The sequence below is a fragment of the Acomys russatus genome, chromosome 12 (assembly GCF_903995435.1).
Source record: "Acomys russatus chromosome 12, mAcoRus1.1, whole genome shotgun sequence".
Classification (NCBI taxonomy): domain Eukaryota; kingdom Metazoa; phylum Chordata; class Mammalia; order Rodentia; family Muridae; genus Acomys; species Acomys russatus.
Genome location: NC_067148.1, coordinates 27,275,844 through 27,300,104, shown reverse-complemented (window position 1 = coordinate 27,300,104; position 24,261 = coordinate 27,275,844). Strand labels below are relative to the sequence as shown.

Here is a 24,261-nt window from a genome sequence, read left to right as displayed (position 1 = left end):
ATGCCTGGAAAAGCTTACTTTTTTGAAATACTAATTACTAAGGACTGTAAATAGCTGTGTCTTCATGACTATGATTCAACAAATTAGATTACCTAGCTGTTCAGTTGACAAAAAAATACTATGATTTTCTCCTATAAACAACAGCTATCAAAACAAGCGAAGAGATGAAACTTAGAATGTGCAAGTAGTTCTGAGTGTCTGGTGTCACCTGGCCCTTTTATGAGGAACTGGGGATTGAATCCAGAACCTCACACCAAGTTCTAGGTCACTTCATCACTTGCCAAATCCCCAGTAACATTAATTTCTTTAAACAGACTATTTTTGGAGACAGTGTCTTACTATGCAGATCAGGCAGGCTTTGAACCTGGAATTCTGCCTTAGTCTCCTCTGTCTGGGATAAGCATGCACCATTATTCTCAGACAAGACTTGCTTTTTGTTTTGTTGTTATTGCAGCTAGACAACACTCTTTAAAGCTACTGTCTGAAACAGAAGCATTACGTTTGACATCTATCTTGTGAATTTCTTTAGTTTGCTGTGGCATTTGTTTGGGTAGTTAGCTGAACAGAACGCTGTCAGACGTGCTAAAGAGCCATCACTTACCTTTTCCACATCTTCCTGCTGCTGTCCATTGCCTGGCATATCACAAAGTCTGTGGCTGAGGGCCACAGACCGTTTAAGTTCATCCTCACTGTCAGAATCAAGGCATGAAGTCAAGGAGCTCTTGGGTTTGAAGGTAAATTTCCTGTAGTTTATTAAAAAAAAAAAAAAAGGCCTAATAAACAGATGTCTTTTTGTTTTTGATATATAAACACCAAAAGAAAGCTTTTCTATTATAAAAATTATTTAACAAAAGAAGATGAATCTAAAGAAGTATATTTAAGTATTCACCTTTGACACTCTCCTAAAAAGCCATGGTTTGAAAATGCCTATGTTACTGTATATCACCCATAAACTTTGTGCCTTTTTCTTTTAATGACCAATTCCAAATGTAGTTTGTTGCCCTCTTTATAAAGTAAGTATTCCATCGAGTCCATTAAAGTATAGCAACTAATCAGTAATTTCTTTTTTTAAGGCCTGGCTGTCCTGGAAATTATGTATGTAGGCCTGCCCCAGAGCTCACAGAGATCTGCCCACTCATGCCTCCCAAGTGCTGGGATCAAATGCATGCATCTACCACCACACCTAGCTATAAATTAATATTTTTGACAATGTACACGAGGACCAATTTTCTATCTTTTAAATTATGATCTGTATTTTATTATTTTGAGGACAGACTTCTGGTGACTCTCTACCTTCCAGAACAGAAATTCCAAAATAAGAAAATGAAAGGCTTCTGAGGAAGGTAGTTCTAAATCCCACATAATAATAGGACATACATGATGTATTCCCTCACTCCCTTTTTTGAGACAGAGTTTCTTTGTGCACCCTTGGCTGTCCTGGAACTGAAGTCTGTACTCACTGAAGTCCAACTCACAGTTATCACCTACCTTTGGTGCTGAGATTAATGGCTGTCCTACCACCCACTCCCTGACATGATGTATTTCAATACTGTGGCAATTTCCTAAGAAATGAAAGCTATGAAATGAACGATAACTAGAAAAAAAAAGGGGTGGGGGTGGGGGTGCCAACTAAAAGTTGTTTAATGTAAAGGCAAATAGTACCATCTTCAAAATCAGTGACATTGGGCACTGTAGTGAGCATTTGTATTGGTGGCACTAGGGAGGCTGAAGCAATAAAACTACAGATTTGAGGCCAATTTGGATTATACAGCAAGATTTTATCTGAAAATCAAAGACAAAACTACAAATAAACAAAACTCAGTGTAGTACAGATCCTTAGAATGTGGATTCATATGCTGGACATGGTGGCACACGCCTTTAATCCCAGAGGCAGGTGGATCGCTGTGAGTTTGAGGCCAGCCTGGTCTATAATAGCCAAAACTACACAGAGAACCCCTGTCTTGAAAACCCAAAAAGAATGTGGATTCACTTTTCTATTCTAAAAAATATTTTGTAAATATATACATGTATGTCCATGTGTCGGTATGCCACATGTCTGGGTATACTACATGTGTGGAAGTGTCCAGTCCTGGAGAAGGGAATGGAAACCCCTGGAGCTAGGATGTAAGCTCTGACATGGGCGCTGGGCTCTGAATTTCAATGCTCTAGAAGAGCAGCAAGAACTTATAACCACCCAGCCATCTTTCTAGCCCCATAATGCAAATTCTAAATTATTGAGAAAAAAAGTTACTGTCTCAGCCAGGCGTGGTGGCGCACATCTATAATCCCAGCACTCGGGAGGCAGAGGCAGGTGGATTGCTGTGAGTTGAGGCCAGCCTGGTCTACAAAGTGGGTCCAGGGCAGCCAAGGCTACACAGAGAAACCCTGTCTCGAAAAACAACAACAACAAAAAAAGTTACTGTCTCAAGGTGCAAAAAATAGCATAACATGCTCGGTATGGTAGAGCAGGCCTTCAATGTCAGCACTTAGGAGGCAACTATATGAAGCTCTGAGTTCTAAGCCAGCCTGGTCTACAGAGTGAGTTCTAGGATAAACAGGGCTACAATGGGAAACCCTGGAGAAAAGGAGGGGGGGGGGGGGGGGGGAGAGAGAGAGAGAGAGAGAGAGAGAGAGAGAGAGAGAGAGAGAGAGAGAGAGAGAGACTGACAGACAGATACAGGGACAGACAGGGACTAGCAGTAACACATTTTAGAAAATTTTCATTCAATATGGTTAAAATTTTAAGAGGTAAGTGCTTTAAAAAGCAAGCTTCAGTTGCATTAAAATTCATTTCTGTGAGACTGTTTTTCAGATAAGATGCTACTGCATTAAGGGAGGAAGTGACAGAGATTAAAGAACAAAAACTTTCTTTGATGAAAATTAAAATAAAACTCCTATTTGATAGTAAAAAAAATATGAAAATCTGAAAAGCGGCAAGTGGCCAGTGTCAAGACTGAACACATGTGAGAAGCCAAATGAAGACAGGATGTTCTGCCTGAATATGTGAATGTGTATTTGTAAAGTTTTCAGTATTAACTTAGAAATTCCCAAATTAGGCTACCACCAATTTTTTTTAGGACAGATTCTCATATAGCCCAAGGCTGGCCTCAAACTTGGGAATAGTCTTGAATTCCTAAGCCTCCCACCTTTACCTCCCAGGGGCTGGGATTATAGATGTATGCTACCATGCCTAGTTTCAATTAGCTTTCTTAATTTTTTATTTTTTATTTCATGCTCATCAAGCAAACCTCAACATATTTTTTAATCAGGTAAATACTTTGTAGAAGGGATGTGATACCTAGCTATGTTTTTACCATGGTCAAAAAACATAGAAGAACCAATGCACTGAGTTCAGAACTCAGCCTCTATTAAATTTTCTTTTTAAATATTTATTTATTATGTGCACAGTGTTCTGTCTGCATGTATACTTGCATGCCAGAAGAAGGCATCAGATCTCATTATAGATGGTTGTGAGCCACCATGTAGTTGCTGGGAATTGAACTCAGGACCTTTGGAAGAGCAAGCAGTGCTCTTAACCTCTGAGCCATCTCTCCAGCCCGAGCCTCTGTTAAATTTGATCTGCACGATGGGTCTTATAATATATTAATCACTTTTTTGTTTTTGTTTTTTGAGACAGGGTCTTTCTGTATTAGCCTTGGCTATCCTGGATTCAGTCTAGCCTCTGCCTCCTGAGTGCTGGGATTAAAGGCATGTGCCACCACACCCAGCAGGCTAATCACTTTTTATTAACCAACTTTCAAATTCTCATCCCAGTAGACTCTGAAGAACAGATGCCATGCCTGCCAAGGTACAATGATAGCCAATGAAACTGTTTCTTGCAACCACTGTGAACTGGTACCTAAGATGCAGTCCATTAGCACTAACAATGTTTACAGAGGCAGCTTGGCTGTAGCAGTAAAAACTGTTTGTCCTGTAAATGCATCACTTGCTTACTTTCTAAAGCAGCCGAGTAGTATTGCTCATTCATATCTGGAGGACAGGCAAGTGTATTCACATTGGGACCACCTCAGATTTCTAGCTATGTTATCTGGTTTTATTTCACTGAAAAATAACTACACACAGGAAGAAAACAGCAGTTTCTAAATATCATTCTATGGTTACACGAGCCCCATATAAACGTTTAAAGGGTAAAACTTTCCTAAGATTAGTTTGGGATATAAAATTTTTAGGGGGAAAAAAGGTCCAATCAGAATTTTCAGTGAACTCTTGGAGGAAGTACAATTTATCTTTTAAAAAAACATAGAGCACCTGCAGAACAGGTACATTCCAGTGCATGTTTCCTTTCAGAATTCTTCCTGTTAGTGTCAAGCTAGCACTAGGTGGGTCCTGTGTCTGTCTGTGAGGAAGGACAGGAGTTATACCCTTTTAAACCTCAGAGCCAGTTTATTAACAAAATCCTGGAACTTCCCCCCCCCCCACCCCCCGGGGGACGGACAGACGGACAGGGTTTCTCAGTGTATCCTTGGCTGTCCTGGACTCACTTTGTAGACCAGGCTGGCCTCGAACTCAGTGATCCACCTGCCTCTACCTCTCCAGTGCTGAGATTAAAGGCGAGCGCCACCACTGCCCGGCTCTGGAACCTTTTTTGATAGCTAGAACTTTTGTGCCCTAGGTTATATATAAGCCAGACTCAAGAACATTCCCAAGTATGAGCAATACTGAGCAACTGGCATGCAAAAAAGAAATGAAGAAGGGGGAGTGGGCAACCTTAGAGATTAGGGTGGGCCAAATCCTTAGAAAGACAAAATTTGGGTATATAAGAAATAGGACTCACTTTGAAGGTGTAGAAGGGCTGGTGATGCAGGAATTCACCATTTGAGAGGCTTTCAAAGGTCTAGAACTATCAGAAAATTGGAGAATATGTAATGTATACAATTGCATCATTAAAGGTAGATATTTAACTGGTAAAGTTAATTATTCTACACTCTAAATCTCTCCTTAAACCCTCCTGAAAAGCAAACAGTACTTTAAAACAATTAACCATAAACTCCCAGAGGAGACCGAATTACCATCTCTGGCTCTCCTTATCTAATACCTGAAATAAACAGCTTTGCAAATGGTGTCAAGGGTAACACATTTGAGAAGAAAAGAACAACTTGGGGAAAAGTCCCTCATTTTATTTCTTTACTTTGGACCAACAAAATAATAGCTCTCAACTTATTGAGATTTACTAGACGGCAAGCACTGTATGTACTACTGCACTTAATGGTCAGAGCAGACCAATCTTGTTTTCCCATAGATAAGCCAAGTTTTTCAAGGTCTTAAAGCCACTAAAAATGGATTAGAATGTAGTCAGCTTCACTTCAGATCAGTGTTCTCCAAGGTATGTAGTACAGTGAGATGGACTAACAGCTCTACCAGCAGAGGGCAGTTTGCACCAAGTAAAAACAGACTCTTCAAAATGTAAAGGCAGAAAGAGAAACAATTACAGCCCAAACACTCTGGGCACATGCTTTGTTAGTAGACCCTGGAGGACTCTAGGGTAAATTTATATGGTGTTAGTTATAAATCCAAGAGAAGTATGTCTCAGAAAATTGAATCAATTAATTTTGGGAATTGTTTGCTTATTTTCTGTAATGTCTAACTATAGCCAAGAAACTGTCCTTCGCTGCTGTTTTTAGGGACAGTCATCATTATGTACTACTGAGGGCGGCCTAAACTTTCTACATAGCCTATACTGGTCTTGAAGTACCTTTGCTGTAGGTTGGAATTATAGGCACACGCTACAAAACCCAGCGTGGCTTGGCCTTTTTAGTTAGTAACAGGAAAACCTATCTTCTTAGTCCCCAGTTAAATTAAGTATTTGGAAAAATTCTCAAAAATTATTTTCCATCCTATACCTCTAGGCTTTATGATTCTCCCAAATTACTGTTCAAGTATGAAAAAGAACTATAGCCTAGGGTTCCAAGTAGAGCAAGCACGCACGAGAGCACCATACTCAGAAGCCCTAAGGTCCCAGCATGCATGATGACAAAAATCTAAAGCAAAGGGGACTTCTTTCTCTCTGAAACAGTTCTCAGAGTCTCAGAAGTTACTCATATTGGGCACTATTTACACTTATAGAACAATCAATGTATTTGGGCGGAAGCTCTAAATTGATTTTTCAAATTTGCATGTTCAAAAGAGCTAAGGCTTTTGTTAAGAACATTGATTCCCAAGTATACCAAATGATCTTTTTTTTTTCCATTCCTGTGTTCTAAAAAAAGGAAAGAAAAGGTACCATAATATGAAAGGCATCTATTAAATTACATTAAAAATACAAAGATTGGAAGATCTTTGTATAAACATTTTCCTTCAATTAGTTCTATCAGACAATGTTTAATATTAAAGTTCCAAATTAATGCAGAATTAAAATTTCCTTTTGGGTTTGATTTTCTTTTCCCCCTTTCTTTCTCCTAAGAGTTTTTATCTAGTTTGGTCAATTTCTTGAAATATTAAAACCCATTCAAAAGTAAAGTTAAAAAGCACTGTCTCTTACATTGCCATATGTGCACTCCATCCAAGAGTAAAAGGTGGCTTTGTATTTTCAGTGCAATGAGATGACAGGGTCAGGTATCTTGGAATGATGACTTGTTGCCCGATCTTGTTGTTAAGTGAGAGAGCCACATTGAAGCTGTATCGTTTCAAATGAAGAATGAGGACCCTGAAAAAACAGAAGACAAGGACTCTAACTCATGAGCAACATAAGTTGCTCTCTTACAGTGGTTGTTCTAATCATGTTAGACAAATTTTGACTTACAGAATACATTTGGTCACGCTGGGTTATGATGGTCAAGCCTCTACTCCTAGCACTTGGGAGGCAGAGGCAAGTGGGTCTCCATAGCTCAAGGACAGCCTGGTCTACACAGTTTTCCAGATCAGCCAGCGCTACAATAACCAGTCCTTGTCTGAAACAGCATCCCTTCAGGACATACACATATATATTTGGCCAAGCTAAACATAATTTGAGGAACATTTACCAAATATTAGCCAATGTACAACAGTATTAGGATAGATACAAATAAAAACCTTGGATCTGGTGATTGAAGAAGTTTAGATAAAGTATACATAACGCTCCTAGGAAAATCCCTCACCAAGAAACAACACACAGTAGGCAAAAGAACTAAAATTTTAAATGTAACTCTAATTTTTGGCTAATCTTAATCTACTTCCTGAGCATTTTACATTAAAAATAAGTCATATATGGTAAAATATCTATTAGATTGTACATTACACATTAGCTCTTATGCATAATGGTATCCAGCATTATTCCAAGATTTCTTATTTTGTTTTATTACTTTTTTTGTTTTGTTTTTTCGAGACAGGGTTTCTCTGTGTAACCTTAGCTATCCTGGACTCACTTTGTAGACCAGGCTGACCTCGAACTCACAGCGATCCACCTGCCTCTGCCTGCCAAGTGCTGGGATTAAAACCATGCACCACCATGCCTGGCTTTAACACTTTTTTTTTTTTGGTTAAGTTTTTTTTTTTTTTTTTTGGTTTTTCAAGACAGGGTCTCTCTGTGTAGCCTTGATTGTCCTGGACTCACTTTGTAGGCCAGGCTGGCCTCGAACTCACAGTGATTGGCCTGCCTCTGCCTCTCAAGTGCTGGGATTAAAGGTGCGCACCACCACTCCTGACCCTTTTTTTTAAAATAGCATCTTAACATGTAGACCTGGCTTGCCTAGAACTTGCCATCCAAACTAGGCTGGTTTTGATTTGTAGTAATCCTTCTGCTTCTGCTTCCTGGATGTTGGCTTTACAGGTACATGGCATCACATTTAGCTTTTGCTGTTGATATACTTCACTCTGTATTCCAGTCTGGCCTAGAATTATTAGATAGCCTTGGCTGGCTTTGAAATCATGGTAATCCTCCTACCCTAGATTCCTATGTGTGATGATTAAGATATCAGCCAACTCCATGGTATTTCAGGATTAGTTTTTTGGGGGGCGGGGGCGGTTTCAAGACAGGGTTTCTCTATGTACCCTTGGCTGTCCTAGACTCACTTTGTAGACCAGGCTGGCCTCAAACTCACAGCACTCCATCTGCGTCTGCCTACCCAGAGCTGGGATTAAAGGCATGGATTAGTTATTTTTATATATTCTGAAAATAGGGTCTCATGTAGCTCAGGCTGGCTTCAAACTTGTTATGTAGCTAAGGATGACCTTGAACTTCCAGTCCTCTCATCTCCACCTTCCAAGTGCTAAGAGAGCTGTGATTACAGTCACTAAATAAGGTTTTATGCAGTGCCTGGGATTGAGTCAAAGGTTTCCTGAAAGCTAGACAAGTACTCTCTTAACTAAGCTAATTTTTTAGCCCTTAATATTATTCTTATTTTAATATACTTATTTTGAAGCTGGGCATGGTTGTGCACGCCTTTAATACCAGCACTTGGGAAGCAGGGGCTGGTGGATCGCTGTGAGTTCGAGGTCAGTCTGGTCTACAAAGTGAATCTAGGACAGCCAAGGCTACACAGAGAAACCCTGTCTTGAAATGCCCCCCCACCCCACCCCCATCCCACTCCAAAACAAAACAAAACAACAAAACCCACCACACAACCAAAAAACCTTATTTTGTTTTTATATGTATGTGGGCCATGGCATCATGTGGAAATCAGGATGTCTGTAAGTCCTTGGGAATTAAACTCAAGTTCCCTAGCTTGAAAGCAAGCTCCTTTATCCTTTACACCACTTTGCTGGTCCTACTTCTCTTATTTTAGAAGCACGTTCTCCAGAGAAGACGGAAAAAACCAAAACAAACAAACAAACAAACAAACAAACAAAACAAAAAAACAAAACAAAAAAAATCCCCCACTAACAAAAGCATTATATAAAACATTTGCATGGTCATCTGATCTGGATTGAGAAAAAGACTTTTAGCTTTTTAGAAACACTTTTAAAAAAAAGGAGCTCTGGCAAAGTTCAATGAAAGGAAAACTTTCTGTTTACTTTTCACCAGTCTGTTCTGGCATGCTTCTAATAGATCAGAATCCCCCGGGTCAATGATAGCCAGTGTGCATACTCTGTAGTATTTCCTATATGCTGTGCCCAATTGAATATTATTGCCACTGTAGTGATGGACACCAGTTTTAGTCAACATGGGATAGTATTCTATTTCAAATTTCCTCAAAGCTAGGCAGTTGTTGGTAAAGATAACCAATTTTGCTTTGCCTTGTCTGACGATTTTCAGAGTATGCTTGTATCCCAGCATATACTTCCCACTTTTAATAACAAGTTGGAACCTAGAGTTTATAGACTCTAGAGACTTTTTCATCTTCTTTGTGGCCACCATCCTCCTGCCTTAGGTGTGGGACAATCCCCAACCAAGATCAGCTGCCAAGATGGCCAGGGAGTGAGAAAAGCCACTTGTTCTTTTTTGTTACTACTGTAAGCTGTCTATTTTTGTCTGATGGATTAAATATATTTCATAGCCAATAAGAGTAAGAACTTTAGGGTTTTTTTGTTTGCTTGTTTTTCCCAGTCAGTGTTTCTCTATGTAACTCTGGCTGTCCTGGAACTCACTTTTCAGAACATGAGACCTTGAACTCGGAGATTGGCCTGCCTATGCATCTGAGTGCTGGGACAAATGGTGTGTAAAATTTAAATTTTGAGTTTCAAAATTTAAAACTCAAAAATTTTATATTTAAACCCCAGTTTGGCAAAAAAAAAAAAAAAAAAACCAAACCAAACCAAAACAACAAAATAAAGCAAAACAAAAATACTGTCTCTCCTTAGAAAACTGTATCTATTTTTTTCAGTATAGGCTTCTATCACAGAAGCCACAAACTCAAAAATTTGCAATTTGAAGTTATTGATATTTTTCTTTACATGGGATAGGACTCATTCTAGAACTCAGAAGGCTGAAGCAGAAGAATCATGGGTTCAAGACAAATCTTAGTTAATTATCAAGACCTATCTCAAGACAAAAATCTTTTAAAAAGACTGTGGTATATGCTCATGTATAATGCTTGCCTTGACTGCATAAGACACTCGATCTCCAATAAAACACACACACACACACACACACACACACACACACACACACACAAACAGACTCATTCACACACAAGCTAGACTTCATGGCCTCATAATTTACAACGTAAAAGCATATACTGACCCAGTTGTTAAAAAAGACTAAAACTGGCCAGTCATGGAGGCATGCACCTATAATCCCAGCACTCAAGGAGGCAGAGGCAAGTAGATCTCTGTGAGTTTGAGACCAACCTGGTTTACAGGGAGTCTAGGACAGTCAAGGCTACACAGAGAAACCCTGCCTGGAAATACAGAGAGGGGGGAGGAAGGAAAGAGGCAGAAAGGGGGAAAGGGCAGAGAGGAAGATGGAGAGAGAGGGAGAAAGGGAAAGAGAGAGACTGAGACTTGACTAAAACTGATGCCAAATTCTCAAATATTTTAATTAAAATTTCAAAGAACCTAAACCAAAAGCAGCATGAAAAGAATAGATGACCATCAAAATGACTGGTCTATAAAGATGAGGCAGAGTGAAAGTGAGTAAGTTTCATAAAGGCATCAGGATTTTCAATAATGAAAGCAGGGGGCTGGGGTAGCCCAGGGTGGAGTGCTTGACTGGCTTGTGAGAAGACCTGGTTTCAGTCCCAGCAGCAGAAAGATAGAACAGATACATAATTAGATCTGGTGGTCCACAGCTATAATCCTAGCACATGGGAGATAAAGGCAGAGGATTGCTGCAAGTTGAAGGCCAGCCTAGGCTACTTAATGAGTTCTAGAACAGTGTGCACAATAGACTGAGACTCTTTAAAAACCAAACTAAAGCAAGATCCAGACCTAAACAGAACAAATTAACACAACATAGTACAGTACTGCAGAGAAAAGAGATCTCTTTTTCCTTGGCATCTTCTTTTCTTTCTTTCTTTTTTTTTTTCCAGACAGTGTTTCTCTGTGTAACAGCCCTGGCTGTCCTGGACGCTCTTTGTAGACCAGGCTAGCCTCAAACTCAGAGATCTACCTGCCTCTGCCTCCCAAGTGCTGAGATTAAAGGCATGTGCCACCATGCCCAGCAGCATTTTCTTTTATTTACACAAATTAGATTTTTTAAATTCCCTCTTCAAGACAGAGTTGCTCTGTGTAACAGCCCTTGCTGTCTTGGGACTTGCTTTGAAGAACAACAGTCTGGCCTCAAATGCACAGTGCCTCCCAAGTGCTAGGATTAAAGGTGTGCACCACCACCTTCCAGCTAATTTAAAATGTTTTCTTTTATGAACATGAACATTATGCCTGTGTATCACTTGTATGCCTGGTACCGGAGGATATCAGAAAAGGTAATCAGATGCCCTGAGAACAGAGCTACAGGCAGTTTTAAGCCACTATGTAGGCTGGGAGTGGTGGTTATCCCAGCACTCAAGAGATCTCTGGTAAGAGTCCAGCCTGGTATACATAGTGAGTCCCAGGACAAGAGAGCAATATAGAGAGACTCTATCTCAAAAACAACAACAACAACAACAACATGTGGCTGCTGGGAATTAAGCCCAGACAGTCTGAAGCGGAAGAACAGGGCTCTAACTGCTAAGCCATCTCTCCAGAACCACCTCAGTATTTTCAACTGCATACAGTTAGTGACAGACAGTAATAACTAATATTTTGTCTTCAAATTTCTTCTTTCTATTCTATTGTCTCATAACATTCATAAATAGTCTCTTAAAAAACAAACATAAAAAATAATAATGCTGCTACAGCTTATAAAGTAGTTTCTCTGAAAACTTTTTCTAGAAAGGAATGCATTATAGAATGTAAAATAAATTTCCCCTGAGGTCTAGATTCCAGAAATTCTATATTTACAGATAATTGAAGCTAATAAAAGAAAGTAAAGCTCTCTGGTGCAGGCAGAGTGCCACATAAATATTTGATGTTAGTAATCACTTGTTTGGCAGAGAGATCTAATCTTGGGAAACATTAAAAGCTATCTTGTAACCACATCATAACTTCTGCAACTAGCTTCATCTTATATTCAGACAGTACTAATACAATGTAAGTTAATTTCATGCAAGGCAGAAAATTAATCTTATGATTATAGGAAATCTACTAACCTATAAGATCCTTTGAAAAAGAAATGGAGCCGGGCGGTGGTGGCGCATGCCTTTAATCCCAGCACGTGGGAGGCAGAGGCAGGTGGATCTCTGTGAGTTAGAGGCCATCCTAGTCTAAAAAGCAAGTCCAGGATAGTCAAGGCTACACAGAGAAGCCCTGTCTGGGGGGAAAAAAAAAAAGGAAAAAAAGAAAAAGAAATGGGAAAAGTGAAGTAAGTTGCTCTTCCTATGTCCATATTGTATCTGCAGCAGATTTTTCCTAATGGATAAGAGGAGGAAGACTATAGGAAAACAAATGACATTCCTAACATAAAAATTCAAAATCAAATTATGATCCCAAACCTGAAACTTTTATTAGAGAACTTATATAATGCTAGTGAAAAAGTCCATACTTACTTTAGGTGACAAGATGTAGGCAAAAAGAAGGGACAGTAAAAATATATAAAATTATCCTTAGACTATGCATAATGCATATATGAAATGCAAATGAACTTTAGTGCTTAGACAGCACACACCCCACCTTGAGGTCTCACTATGTATATCCAAATATTACAAAATACAAGACATTCCTGACTCAAGCATTTCAGAAAAGATCCTCAAACTATATAATTTACAGTATTGCTGAAAGAAAACTCTAGAGCCAGTGTTACTAACTGCATCCTCTTTTTGTCATCTTCCTGAAACGCAGACTGCTTTCTCTTCAGTATTGCAAATTTGCTTTCAAGATTTCTTTGTTTACTTATTTTATGCGTATGGGTTTTTGCCTGCATGTATGTCTGGGCATTGATTCCCTTAGAACTGAAGTTATAGCCAGTTGCGAGCCACCAAACAGGTGCTAGGAAATGAACCCAGGCCCTCTGCAAGAGTAGGCAATGCTCCTAACTCTCCAGCACCTCTTCCTTTTCTTTCCTTCTTTTTTTTTTTTTTTTTTTTTTTTTGGTTTTTCAAGACAGGGTTTTTCTGTGTAGCCTTGCCTGTCCTGGACTCCTTTTGTAGTCCAGGCTGGCTTTGAACTCACAGTGATCCACCTGCCTCTGCCTCCCGAGGGCTGGGATTAAAGGCACCCGCCACCACCGCCTGGCCCTCTTTCTTTTCTACACAAGCTTTTCTGATCTTTACCAATTCTCAATGTTATGTCTCTCTAGAATTTGTTTGCTTATATACTGTGTTTAGGGATCAAATCTAGGGCCTTGTGTTGATTAAGTAAACACTGTGTTCCTAAACTATATTCCCTGCAGTTTAGGAATATACACTTTTAAAAAAGGCAGTCATATTTACCTGGGCAGCCTGATAAATTTGTGTCTGACGAGAGCACACTTTCCACCACACTTTTCACAGGAGTACTCAAGTTCTTCTGCCTATAAAAAGATAAGAGGAAAATAAGGATGGAGTTGAATTGGAATTAATCCACTAAATGCAAATAATCTTTAGTCTCATTAGTTCTGTGTCTTTAGCAATGGAATTACTAAATTAAGACCTAATCCTTAAGATAGTTATTTATGATATCATGTCTTCTATTTTCAGAATTCCTAATTCCTTCTTTACCAAGGAAATATCTCAACTTAAGATAGTAACTAGACTCTAATGAAGCAGATCTCAATTTTTCCCAATGGATATACAAGAACCGCTGCCAAGAGTCTATTCAGATTTTAACAGTTGGCTATAGCAGAGATAAGATCACCTTCAGGTTAGGCGGAGTTCCTGGTCTGTTAGGTGTAACTCTACCCCTTTCTTACAATGGAACTCAATCTTCTGGTGACAGCCCACTAAGGACAACTGCTCTAAAAGGACCAAAGTTTGGGGTGGATATCATTACCTAGAGAAAACTGAAACAAGAAATCCTTAAAAAGGGGGGATACAGATACATAGGAAAATCTTCAGTGTATGATAATTACAGGAATAGTAGAGAGTGAGTAAAACAACAAAGAGACAGAGTAGTTATCTTTGGATAGAACGAACAGTCATCACTTAAAGAGCAGAATTTTTATTAAGCTATAGGAAGAAAACCCTGCCAGTTTGCTACAACAAATCAAGGATCATCAATATAGATGAAGCAAATTCCCAGCAGTTCTAAGGTTTGTCACACAGTAAGACTGGCTACGTCCCAGAAACTGTCTCACTACCATGCACGCACAAACATTTATCTATAGCTTTGAATAAACCTGACTCTTCCTTCTTGTTCCTACTAGGACATACAACCAAAGAACAGAGTAGCTTTTCATTCCTCAGTTCATTCTTGTAATAACTCACATAATATCTACAAGTTTAACTCATGTTGCCAAAATTTTAGTAAAGGTCATTTCAAATGCCTTATATTCATATTTATTTATAAATAAAACATAGCTTCTAAGGTTGTCTAAAACAATCACCACTCAGCTAGTCATGCAATCCATGTAAAAAGTTAGTCTTCTTTAAAAGTTTTAATCAAGTTTATCAAAATGTGTATGTAAATAGTATTTATAAACTTTTCCTTAGTTTTTCCTGCAAATTATTTATTTAATCAAAACTCTGCCTTGACAAAAACCTCAACTTCAAGCACAATTATCTATAAAACATAAAACTGAGTTACATGAATACATTAAAAATATTACCCTAAAGAAAAGATCAAGAGAATCTTGAATTGAACGAGGAGGGAGCGGCTTTTTCCTCCGAGGAAGGTCAATGGAGAGATCATTAAACTGTTCTCTTTTAGGAATAGTCTCTCCACATCTGCAAGGATGAAGAGGAGATTAGTATAGAATTTGGAATATAAAATACAACTATTCTTAATACCTTCTTCCCTCCAGAGCTTATGGTCCCACATACACGAATAACATAATACGATCGTTATGCCATTCTTTCATTCAGAAGCACGTCTGACTGCTCTAATGTCTTAGAGAAGAGTGAGCTCAGTTTTTGCACAGATCTCAGGTTTCATTCCCAGCACCCTCATAGTAGCAGCTCATAGTCACCCAGAACTCTATTTCTAGGGGGACATGCTATCCTCTTCTGATCTCTGAATATACATACATGCAGGCAAAACACTCATGCACAAAATGAAAATTAAAAAAAAAAAAAACTTTTAATCAAGAAACAAGCAAACAAAAAAGCCCAGCACCATGATTTGCCAGACCTGGTGGCTCACGCCTGGAATCCCAGCACTCAGGGAGGCAGAGGCAGGCCAGCCTGGTCTACAAAGGGAGTCCAGAATAGCCAAGGTATCACAGAGGAACTCTGTCTGAAAAACCAAAACCAAACCAAAACATAAAATCCACAAACAAAAAACAAAACCTGTTTCCAGCCAAGTATGGTGGCTCACACCTGTAACTCTAACACTTAAGAGGCCCAGCCAGAGCCAGGAGTGGTGGCACATGCCTTTAATCCCAGTCCTCAGGTGGAAAATCTCTATGAATTTGAGGCCAGGCTAGTTCACAGACCTACTTCCAGAACGCCCAAGGCTACACAAAGAACCCTTGTCTCAAAACACCAAAAAAACAAACAGACAGACAGACATACCACCACCACAAACAACAATAACACCGCCACCACCAGCCCTCCAGGTCAGCCAATCAACATTTAACTACTGAGTTAAAACCAAAGTGTGTCACGGCTGGTTATGGTAGTGCAGGCCTTTATTCTCAGTACTTACAAACAGGCAGATCTCTGAGTTCAAGGCCAGCCTGGTCTACATCATGAGACATTGTCTCATAAGACAAACAACAAAAACAAAGTGTATCAAAAACTATTTCAATTACTGTTGGCTCTTATCTCATCAAGCATTGTTATAGAAAGACTAAGGAACTAGAAAGATGGGTCAACGGGTAAAAGAGCTTGCTGCAAAAGAGCTTAATAAACAGGGCTGGAGAGATGGCTCAGCTGTTAAGAGAACTGGCTGCTCTTCCATAGGACCTGGGTTCAATTTCCAGCACCCACATGACACCTGGAAACTGTGATTCTAGTTCCAGGGGATTTAGTATTATCACATAGACAGACAAATATTCAGGCAAAACACCAATGTCCATAAAAATAAATACAATATTAAAAAAAAAAAAAAAAAAAAGCCAGGGGGCGGTGGCACATGCCTTTAATCCCTGCACTTGGGTGGCAGAGGCAGGTGGATCTCTGTGAGTTGGAGGCCAGCCTGGTCTACAAAGAGAATTCCAGGATAGCCAAGGCCAAACCCTGTCTTGGGTTTAAAAAAAAGAAAGAAAGAAAGAAAGAAAGAAAGAAAGAAAAAAAAAAGCCTAGTAACCAAGCTAGGTGTGGTGAGATCTCTGATGTGGAGGCCAGCCTGACAGCTGTGATAAATCAGGCCTGTACTGTCAGGCAGCACTTGGAAGGCTGAGACAGAAAGATGCCAAATTCTAAGCCAACATGGGCTACACAGTAAGACTTTGTTTCAAAAATCCAAACTCAAAAGAATCGAAGTCTGGAAAAAAGAGGTTTCGAAGAATTGTGGGAAAGAAAGGAACGTAAGTCATGGTATGTGATATGTCACTTGCCACAAAGGACCAAGGAGGGGGACAAGTTTGCTTTGAGATTACGTACGCTTTACAGATAATGGAGTGTTGAACCTCAAACTCTAAGTTCGTAATAACAGGGCAAGTGAACACTTTGGTGGCTGAAGTATCTGGTGAATTTTCTTCTCCAAGGACAGGTTCTGTCTTCCAAGTTTTGTTCAGTTTTTCCATATCCTCCTTCAGCTGATCTAAGCACTGACTTAAAAATTCATGAGCATCCTAAGAAGATGATAATATCTGCCATCAGAGCAAAGCATTTCTTGTCACGATAGCTTATTAAACTTTGACTTATACAACTAAAACACTGAGAAGCCAAAAGGTACCTGAACAAGGCCAGTCTTATTCTGGTAAGGATATGGAGCACTTTGGAATAAATAACAAGTGAAAAGTGTTGGAGACTTAGCTCAGTGGAAGAGCAATTACCTGGCATGTTTGACTTCTACGGTTCAAATTCCCTGGCAAAACAACCCCAAAAGCTGGGAGGTGGAGGCAGGAGGACCAGAATTCCAAAGTCATTCTTGGCTATAGACATACACAGTTATCGTGTTTAAGACTGCCCTGGGTTAGATGAAATACTGTCTCAAAACCAAAACAAAACAAAAAAGCCAAACCAATCATATTGAAATTTACTGTTTACCATTCAAGGTGACCATATTACACAAGTAACATTTTAAAATAAAATTAAGGCAAAAGCTAATTTCAATTTTCTGTATCGAAAACATTTAAAACTAATTAACACTCACATTTTGCACATAGCCAGAGAATCTCTCTGCAGTAGCTGAAATAGCATTTTTAACCTTCTTAAGCAGTTCTTTTTTGGTCTCTGAATTAGAAATATCTTTTTTAATAAGCAGGTTGGCAAAGCGTCTGATAAAGAAGAGAGACAATGTTCGCATATTTTAAAAACACCGGGTGGCATATTTAAAGGCTACTTACTAACAACAACACTTAAAACGAAACTGCCCCAAATCTAACTATTTAAAAATCAATGAGGTTATTAAGCAAATATATACCATTACCTGATAAGTGCATTGAGTGGAATTTTCTTCCATGGGATACTTTGTTTAAGCAAATCATTTGCAAATGACTGGAGTGAAAACAGAGATTGTAAGATAGCATTCATATAGCATGTATTTCCCAAGTTGGAGAATCTGGAAAGAAAAGAGTGAAGCGTGTTTAGCATGCAGAAAAGTATCTCCACTTTGCATCAGAGCCACCTACAGGGCTTGTTAAACACCATGTAACTGGACGCAGCTCCTGACTCAGTAGGTATGGAAAACATGAAGTCAGGGAAACATGAAGTTCTAGCAGGACAGCAGCTGCCACTGCTGACCTAGGGAAACCGCTCTAACAACTGTACTATAACCTTACAAGGCAAACTTAAAAGAACTATTTCTCACAATTTCATGTTACCGCCTTATTTTCCCTTCAATTTATATTCTTTGTTTGCTAAAAATATCATCCTTTTATTTATAACCACTAAGATTTTACTTCCAATGTACCAATGGCCTTTTTTGGGCCTGTCTCTGCAAAATCTAGTATTCTTTTACACAAACTTATCAATCCTTTATTAAATCTTGATTTTGAAACAAATTTACAAAGCCTTTCCTTACATGAAAATTATAGAGGAATTTACCCATAACATCTGGTACCTGGAGAGTTTAAAGATTTTGTTGTTGTTTTGTTTTGTTTTTTTTTTAGACAGTGCTTCTCTGTGGGTAGCCCTGGTTGTCCTAGAACTTGCTTTGTAGACCATGCTGGCCTTGGAACTCAAAGAGATCCACCTGCCTCTGCCTCCCTGAGTGCTGGGATTAAAGGTGTGAACAACCATGCCCAGTTGAGTTTAAAGATTTAAAATTTTGTTTTTAATTTCACACATATGTCTGTTTGGGCATGTGTACTTGAGTGGAGGCGCCCTTAAGGGGCCACTGGATTCCCTGAAGCTGGAGTTACAGTAAGGGGGCTGGTGAGGGTGTTAGGAACGGAAGTCAGGTGCTCATAATGGTTGAGCCACCTCTTTAGCCTAGATCTGAAATATTTATAACAGGTTTCTTTGATTCTATAAGAATTTATTCTCAAATACACTTCTAAACAAATATCTATCTATTTCTTTCTTTCTTCCTTTTTGGTTTTTTCAAGACAGGGTTTCTCTGTGTGTAGCCCTAGTTGTCCTGGAACAAGCTTTGTAGACCAGGCTAGCCTCAAACTCTCAGAGATCTGCCTGCCTTCAATTGCTGGGATTAAAGGCGTGCTCAGCTGAATACCTTTTTCAAAATTTATTTTAAAAGTGCTTCTTTATTCCAACAATTAAGACTTTCTATTATATTCTGCTGAACTGCCTACACACATATCAATAGTTTATTTATGAATGAGACATGGTCTTTGATTTTTACTATAATTTAAATTCTTGACTCATGGCACCTTTTGTAATAATTCCAAAGGACGGAGGTGGCACATGCCTTTAGTTGCAGCACTTGGGAAGCAGAGGTAAACAGATCTCTGTGAGTTTGAGGGCAAACTGGTCTATAAAGTGAGTTCCAGGACAACCAAGGCTACACAGGAAATGGGTTTTTTTGGTGGGGGTGGGAAGAGGGGGTGGGAAATCCAAAGACTTGAAAATGTTTAATTCTAGTTCAAGTTTACTCACAATAAACCACTAATTCAGTTAAGTTCATGGCTGGTATATTTAAATTAGTATTTCCCGATTTTCTTTTTTAATGAATTAATTAATATTATTTTTAAAGAGTTATTATCTAGTTATTTTTTATACAGTATTCTTCCTGCATTGTGCTAGCAGGCCATAAGAGGGCACGAGATCTCATTATAGATGATTATAAGCCACCTTGTGGTGGCTGGAAATTGAACTCAGGACCTTTGGAAGAACAGCCAGTGCTCTTAACTTCTGAGTCATCTCTCCAGCCCCCTTCTATTATTATTATTATTTCTTTTTATTGTATCAGTGCATCAGATCCCTTTAATGGCCATGAGCCACAATGTGGTTGCTGGAAATTGAACTTGGGACCTCTGGAAGAGCAGCTAGTGCTCTGAACCACTGGGCCACCTCACCACTGTTTTGTAGGAAAGTAGCTTTGTTTTTTATATTCCAATTTTGTTTGTGGACAGGATTCCATACCCTCTTTTGTTAATTTAGTAATGTGAAGTCTTTAATGTACAATCACAGTAGTGAAGGAAAGGAAGAGGAGCAGCAAGGTGTTATGCTTTCCTTTCACTTTGGTACAAGTCTTATCTTGGTACTTACGACTTTCTGGGAGTGATTTTTTCTTTTTCTACTGTCTCATCATCCCTCACGCATATTAATTTTCATATAACCCCTTAAGCCTTTTGTCCCAACTCTGAGTATCTGCAGGTTTAAAGCAATGGAAAACAGAAATGCCACAGGAAATGGATTTGCGTGCACACTAAGATATCCATTAAACATTTGTCTCCTAGCAGAACTAAAACACAGGCTTCTTTCATGTATTTCTTTGCACTTCTATGTGTGCATGTGTGACTACTGTGAAGGATTTGTTAGGAACTACAGAATTAGGTAACCTCCGTTATCCTCTAGCCTTCAAGTTTCTTTTCAATGTGCCCCTTCCCTTAGAGGAGTCTTGGCAAGTGAGTACGTTACCAGAGTTCTTTAAAGATTTTTGAAAAGAGGAAGATTTATTTCTAGATATTAGGTATAGGCATTATGCAGGAGTGAAAGAAAACACTGGAGGAGCCTGGAATGTAAAAAATGGTCAACTCATAAGACTGTAAACAGAGGGGCTGGAGAGATGGCTCAGAGGTTAGGAGCACTGTCTGCTCTTCCAGAGGTCCTGAGTTCAGTTCCCAGCAACCACATGATTTGATGCCCTCGTCTGACATGCAGGAGTAAATGCAGATAGAGCACTATACATAAAATAAATCTTAAAAAAAAAAAAAAAAAAAAAGACTGTAACAGAGTAGCACAGATCAGAACTATAAAGTATGTAAGAGGAAGTGACAGGAAAAGAAGACAAAGATCAATGCAAACAGAGACATAATAGTCTCAAAACAGGACAGCTTAAATCATAAGAATGCCAAGTCGGTAGTGATGGAACGGCATACACCTTTAATCTCAGCACTCTTGAGGTAGAGGAAAGCATATCTCTGTGAGTGGAAGGGCAGCCAGGGCTATACAGAGGAAATCCTGTCTCTAAATGAAGAAGAAGAAGAAAAAAAAAAAACTGTTGTGTTACAGGATATTTGATTCCAATGTGATCCCTGAGACTGTGAACTGTAAAAACCTGTCTTGTTTGGTGTGGTGAAGCCCTAACACTTACCTTTAATCCAAGAGTTATCTGTACAAAGGACTTAATAAAGTCACCCTAGGTCAGGAGGCAGAGCAAGAAACCAACTGCTAGGGATTGAAGAGTAGAGGGGACTTTGAGTTGAAGGGTATTTAAGACAGTGTGTAGAAGTAGAAGGAGCTCTTAGCTCTCTTATCTCTTGAGCTCCTCAGCTCCTCGGGCTCTGGCTTTTTGGGCTTTGAGCTAGCAAGCCTTTGGCCTTGTGTTTTTTGGCCTTTTCTTTCTGGGCAGTCAGCTGAGCTAGTGAGCCTTTTGGGCCTTTTCCATCAGGACATTAGCTGAGTAGGAAGGCCAGCAGGGTGCTTCTCTGCCTCTCTGAGCTACCAGATTTTTCAACACAGCATCTGGTTCCTGAGTCTTTATTAGTAAAATAGAATGATCAGGGATTTTCAATTAAAACAACAATGTTGTCTGGGGCTGGAGAGATGGCTCAGTGCTTAAGAGTACTGGCTGCTTTTTCAGAAGACAACATGCCATTCTCAGCCCTAAGTTTTAACAATTCTGCCAAGAATTCATCCTATAAGAAACCCATAAAGTATTACAAAATCAATTATCGTGCTACATATAATCGCAGTATTTGGGAACTAGAAACAGGAGGGTCAGAAGTCCAAGTTCATCCTTGACAACACAAGATCCTGTCTCAAAAAAAAAAAAAAAAGGGGGGGGGGGGGGGACTCGGAGATGATGGCTCAGTAGTCAAGAGCACCGGTGGTTTTTGGAAAGTGCCTGGTTTCTTTCTTTAAAAAAACAAAACAAAAGAAAACAACAACAAAACCAGGGTTTCTCTGTGTAGCCCTGGCTGTCCTGCACTCTTTGCCTGCCTCCTGAGCGCTGGGATTAAAGGTGTGCTCTATCACCACCTGGCTTGGTTTTTTGGCCTGAGTTTAATTCTGAGTACCTACTATTATTAATTACTACCATTATGATCTCATTTTTGTGTTAAGAATATATTAAAAAAATAATGAAAGTACCCGAGTATTGACCAAAATATTTAGAGTTGGAGAATAACCATTTTTTCTGTTAAGATGATATTAGAGAGACAGACAGACAGGTAGACAGAAACGCACATTTTCAAGGTCTGAAAACTGTTTAAAGACCAGGTAATGGACTTATGGTTAATAGTTATGACAAAGCTTTAATAAGTGTCCAAATTTCTAAATATTTTATAACTATAATATGAATCCTTTCTTAAATTAATATCCACAACAAATGGAGAACAACTCATTAAGCCACTTTACAAGAAAAAAAGTCTACCAACCCCTGCAGCTGCTGATGATGAGAGGAAAGGGGCACTCTAGGTTTGTTCCAGCCTGTGTAATCCTGGTTATACCTCAGTTTTTTAACTGATAGAGGAGCTGGCTGAGGAAGAAACCCCAAGCTTCTTTTGGCAGAAGGAGTCTGACTTGAAACATTACTCCTAAAAACAAAAAACACAAAATAAAAATTTTCATTACTACCTTTTCCCTCAAGTAGTGTCAAAGAAATCAATGTCTAAGGGAAAACAGTCTCAAACTTAAGGGAAATATTAGTAATAGTGGCACTTATGAGAAAAACATGTATGTTCTAATTAGAAACTTAAGACCAGAGCCTTGTGAGCATGCCTTATATTCATTCAGTAACTGTCCATAAGAAACAAAAACAAAATAGGAAACTTAAGATGTTTACATATTTGCCGTATAAACTACATAATCCAAGCTAGCCATTTGAGAAAAACAATACAGTTTCAGCTTTTAATTGCTTTCATACATTTTATAGATGCCATATCAGCTTACCTAGTTTTGGACATGACAGGCAGCAAACCACCTTTACTACAGCAAATCACATCAGAGAAAATATTAATTTTTTAAAGAAAGGTGTTAAAAGCTTTTGTTTGGAGGCAGAAATATCAGAGATATTTTAAAATTTCCTGTATATTGTGATTGTTTTCCAAAGTGGTTAAAGCAATTTTTACTTCTTTCAATGGTGAATTTCCACTTCCTCACATTTCTCTCATTTATTATTACAATTTTTCGCACTATGGTAGCAGCACATGACTTTGTTGCTATTTTAACTTGCATTCTTAATTACATTTGACGTTGAACACCTTTTTATAATTGAATTTTTCTCTAAAATGGTTTTCTATATTCTTATTTTTTCCCCCAGGGTCTCACTATGTATTCCTGACTGGCCTAAACTCTCTATATAGACCAGGCTGGCCTTGAACTCACTGAAATCAGCCTGCCTCTGCATCCAGAGTGCTCAGATTACAGATGTGTGCCATCATGCTGGAAAAATTTAACACGTGTTCATGAATGGCAGAAGAAGGGTCAGATTATATGAAAACAATAGACAGTTATGGGCCACCATGTGAATGCTGGGAAATGAACTTTGGCCTTCTGCAAGAACAGTACACGTCTTAACTACTGAGCAATCTCTCCAGCACCCAAGCCACACTTTTGAGAGCCTTGCTACATAGCCTTAGCTGGTCTGTAATTCACTTTGTAGACCAGGTCAGCCTTAAATTTGTGGCTACTTCCTCTTTGCCTCTTGGGAGTTACAGGCATGCATTATCATGCTTGGCTGGAAACTAAATTTCTGAAAAACTTTTCCAATGAAAAATACTTATATGAAGCTTTAGTTTTTAAGAGGGAGGCAGGCGTGGTGGCGCAGGCCTGTAATCCCAGCACTTGGGGAGGCAGAGGCAGGCGGATCGCTGTGAGTTCGAGGCCAGCCTGGTCTACGAAGTGACTCCAGGACAGCCAAGGGTAACACAGAGAGACCTTGTCTCAAAAAACTGGAAAGAAAAAAAAAAAAAAAAAAAAAAGAGGGGAAAAAAAATTTCTTAATTTCTGAAAGTTAACCTAATAACTGTATAGGAAACAAAAAGCAACGCAAAAATGCTCCAGGAGCTTTAATATGTCCATACTTGAGAGGTTGGAAAATGCAATGGTCAAAAGACTGACATTATTAATGTCAGTCAACATAAGCAGCATCAATATAAATCTTTCCAGATCTCAGTTTATTCATGGTTGGACACATTTCACAACAGATAAAATTAGAATATTTCTGGAGTACTTTCTAACTAAAGTGTCATGATGTTATGATTGGAATTGAGTCTGCTGTGCTTAAACTAGGGCATTAGCTAAGAGTATAAAAAACAGCTTGTTTCACCACTCAAGATTCTGAAGAGGAAAAACCCTTCGGTTTCTATGCTTGGCATTCTATAACTAATGAATACCTGTCTAGGTTAATGCCACCAGAAGAGTAGTCCTTGGATCCTGCTCTGCTCCCATAAAATGAGGATGACTGCAAAGGTAAAAGTCCTATAAAACATAAAAGAAAACTTAATACCTAATTTAGCCACTCAAGTGCATCTAATCATATTAC

The 24,261-nt window shown here is 39.0% G+C and overlaps 1 protein-coding gene and 1 pseudogene across 1 annotated transcript in view; both read right to left on the bottom strand.

Annotated features, from left to right (window-relative positions):
• The window catches only part of Usp37 (ubiquitin specific peptidase 37), a 69,612-nt gene that overhangs the window by 19,581 nt on the left and 25,770 nt on the right, over positions 1–24,261 (bottom strand). Inside the window, exons 10-19 of the mRNA XM_051154097.1 lie at positions 24,113–24,197; positions 22,154–22,312; positions 17,581–17,712; positions 17,305–17,428; positions 16,590–16,780; positions 14,654–14,771; positions 13,341–13,420; positions 6,500–6,664; positions 4,796–4,861; positions 602–743 (exon numbers count right to left, since the gene is read on the bottom strand). Coding sequence (XP_051010054.1) covers positions 602–743; positions 4,796–4,861; positions 6,500–6,664; positions 13,341–13,420; positions 14,654–14,771; positions 16,590–16,780; positions 17,305–17,428; positions 17,581–17,712; positions 22,154–22,312; positions 24,113–24,197 — 1,262 coding nt within the window. The remainder of the gene's footprint in view (positions 1–601; positions 744–4,795; positions 4,862–6,499; positions 6,665–13,340; positions 13,421–14,653; positions 14,772–16,589; positions 16,781–17,304; positions 17,429–17,580; positions 17,713–22,153; positions 22,313–24,112; positions 24,198–24,261) is intronic.
• LOC127196424 (60S ribosomal protein L30-like) lies at positions 8,946–9,611 on the bottom strand (annotated as a pseudogene).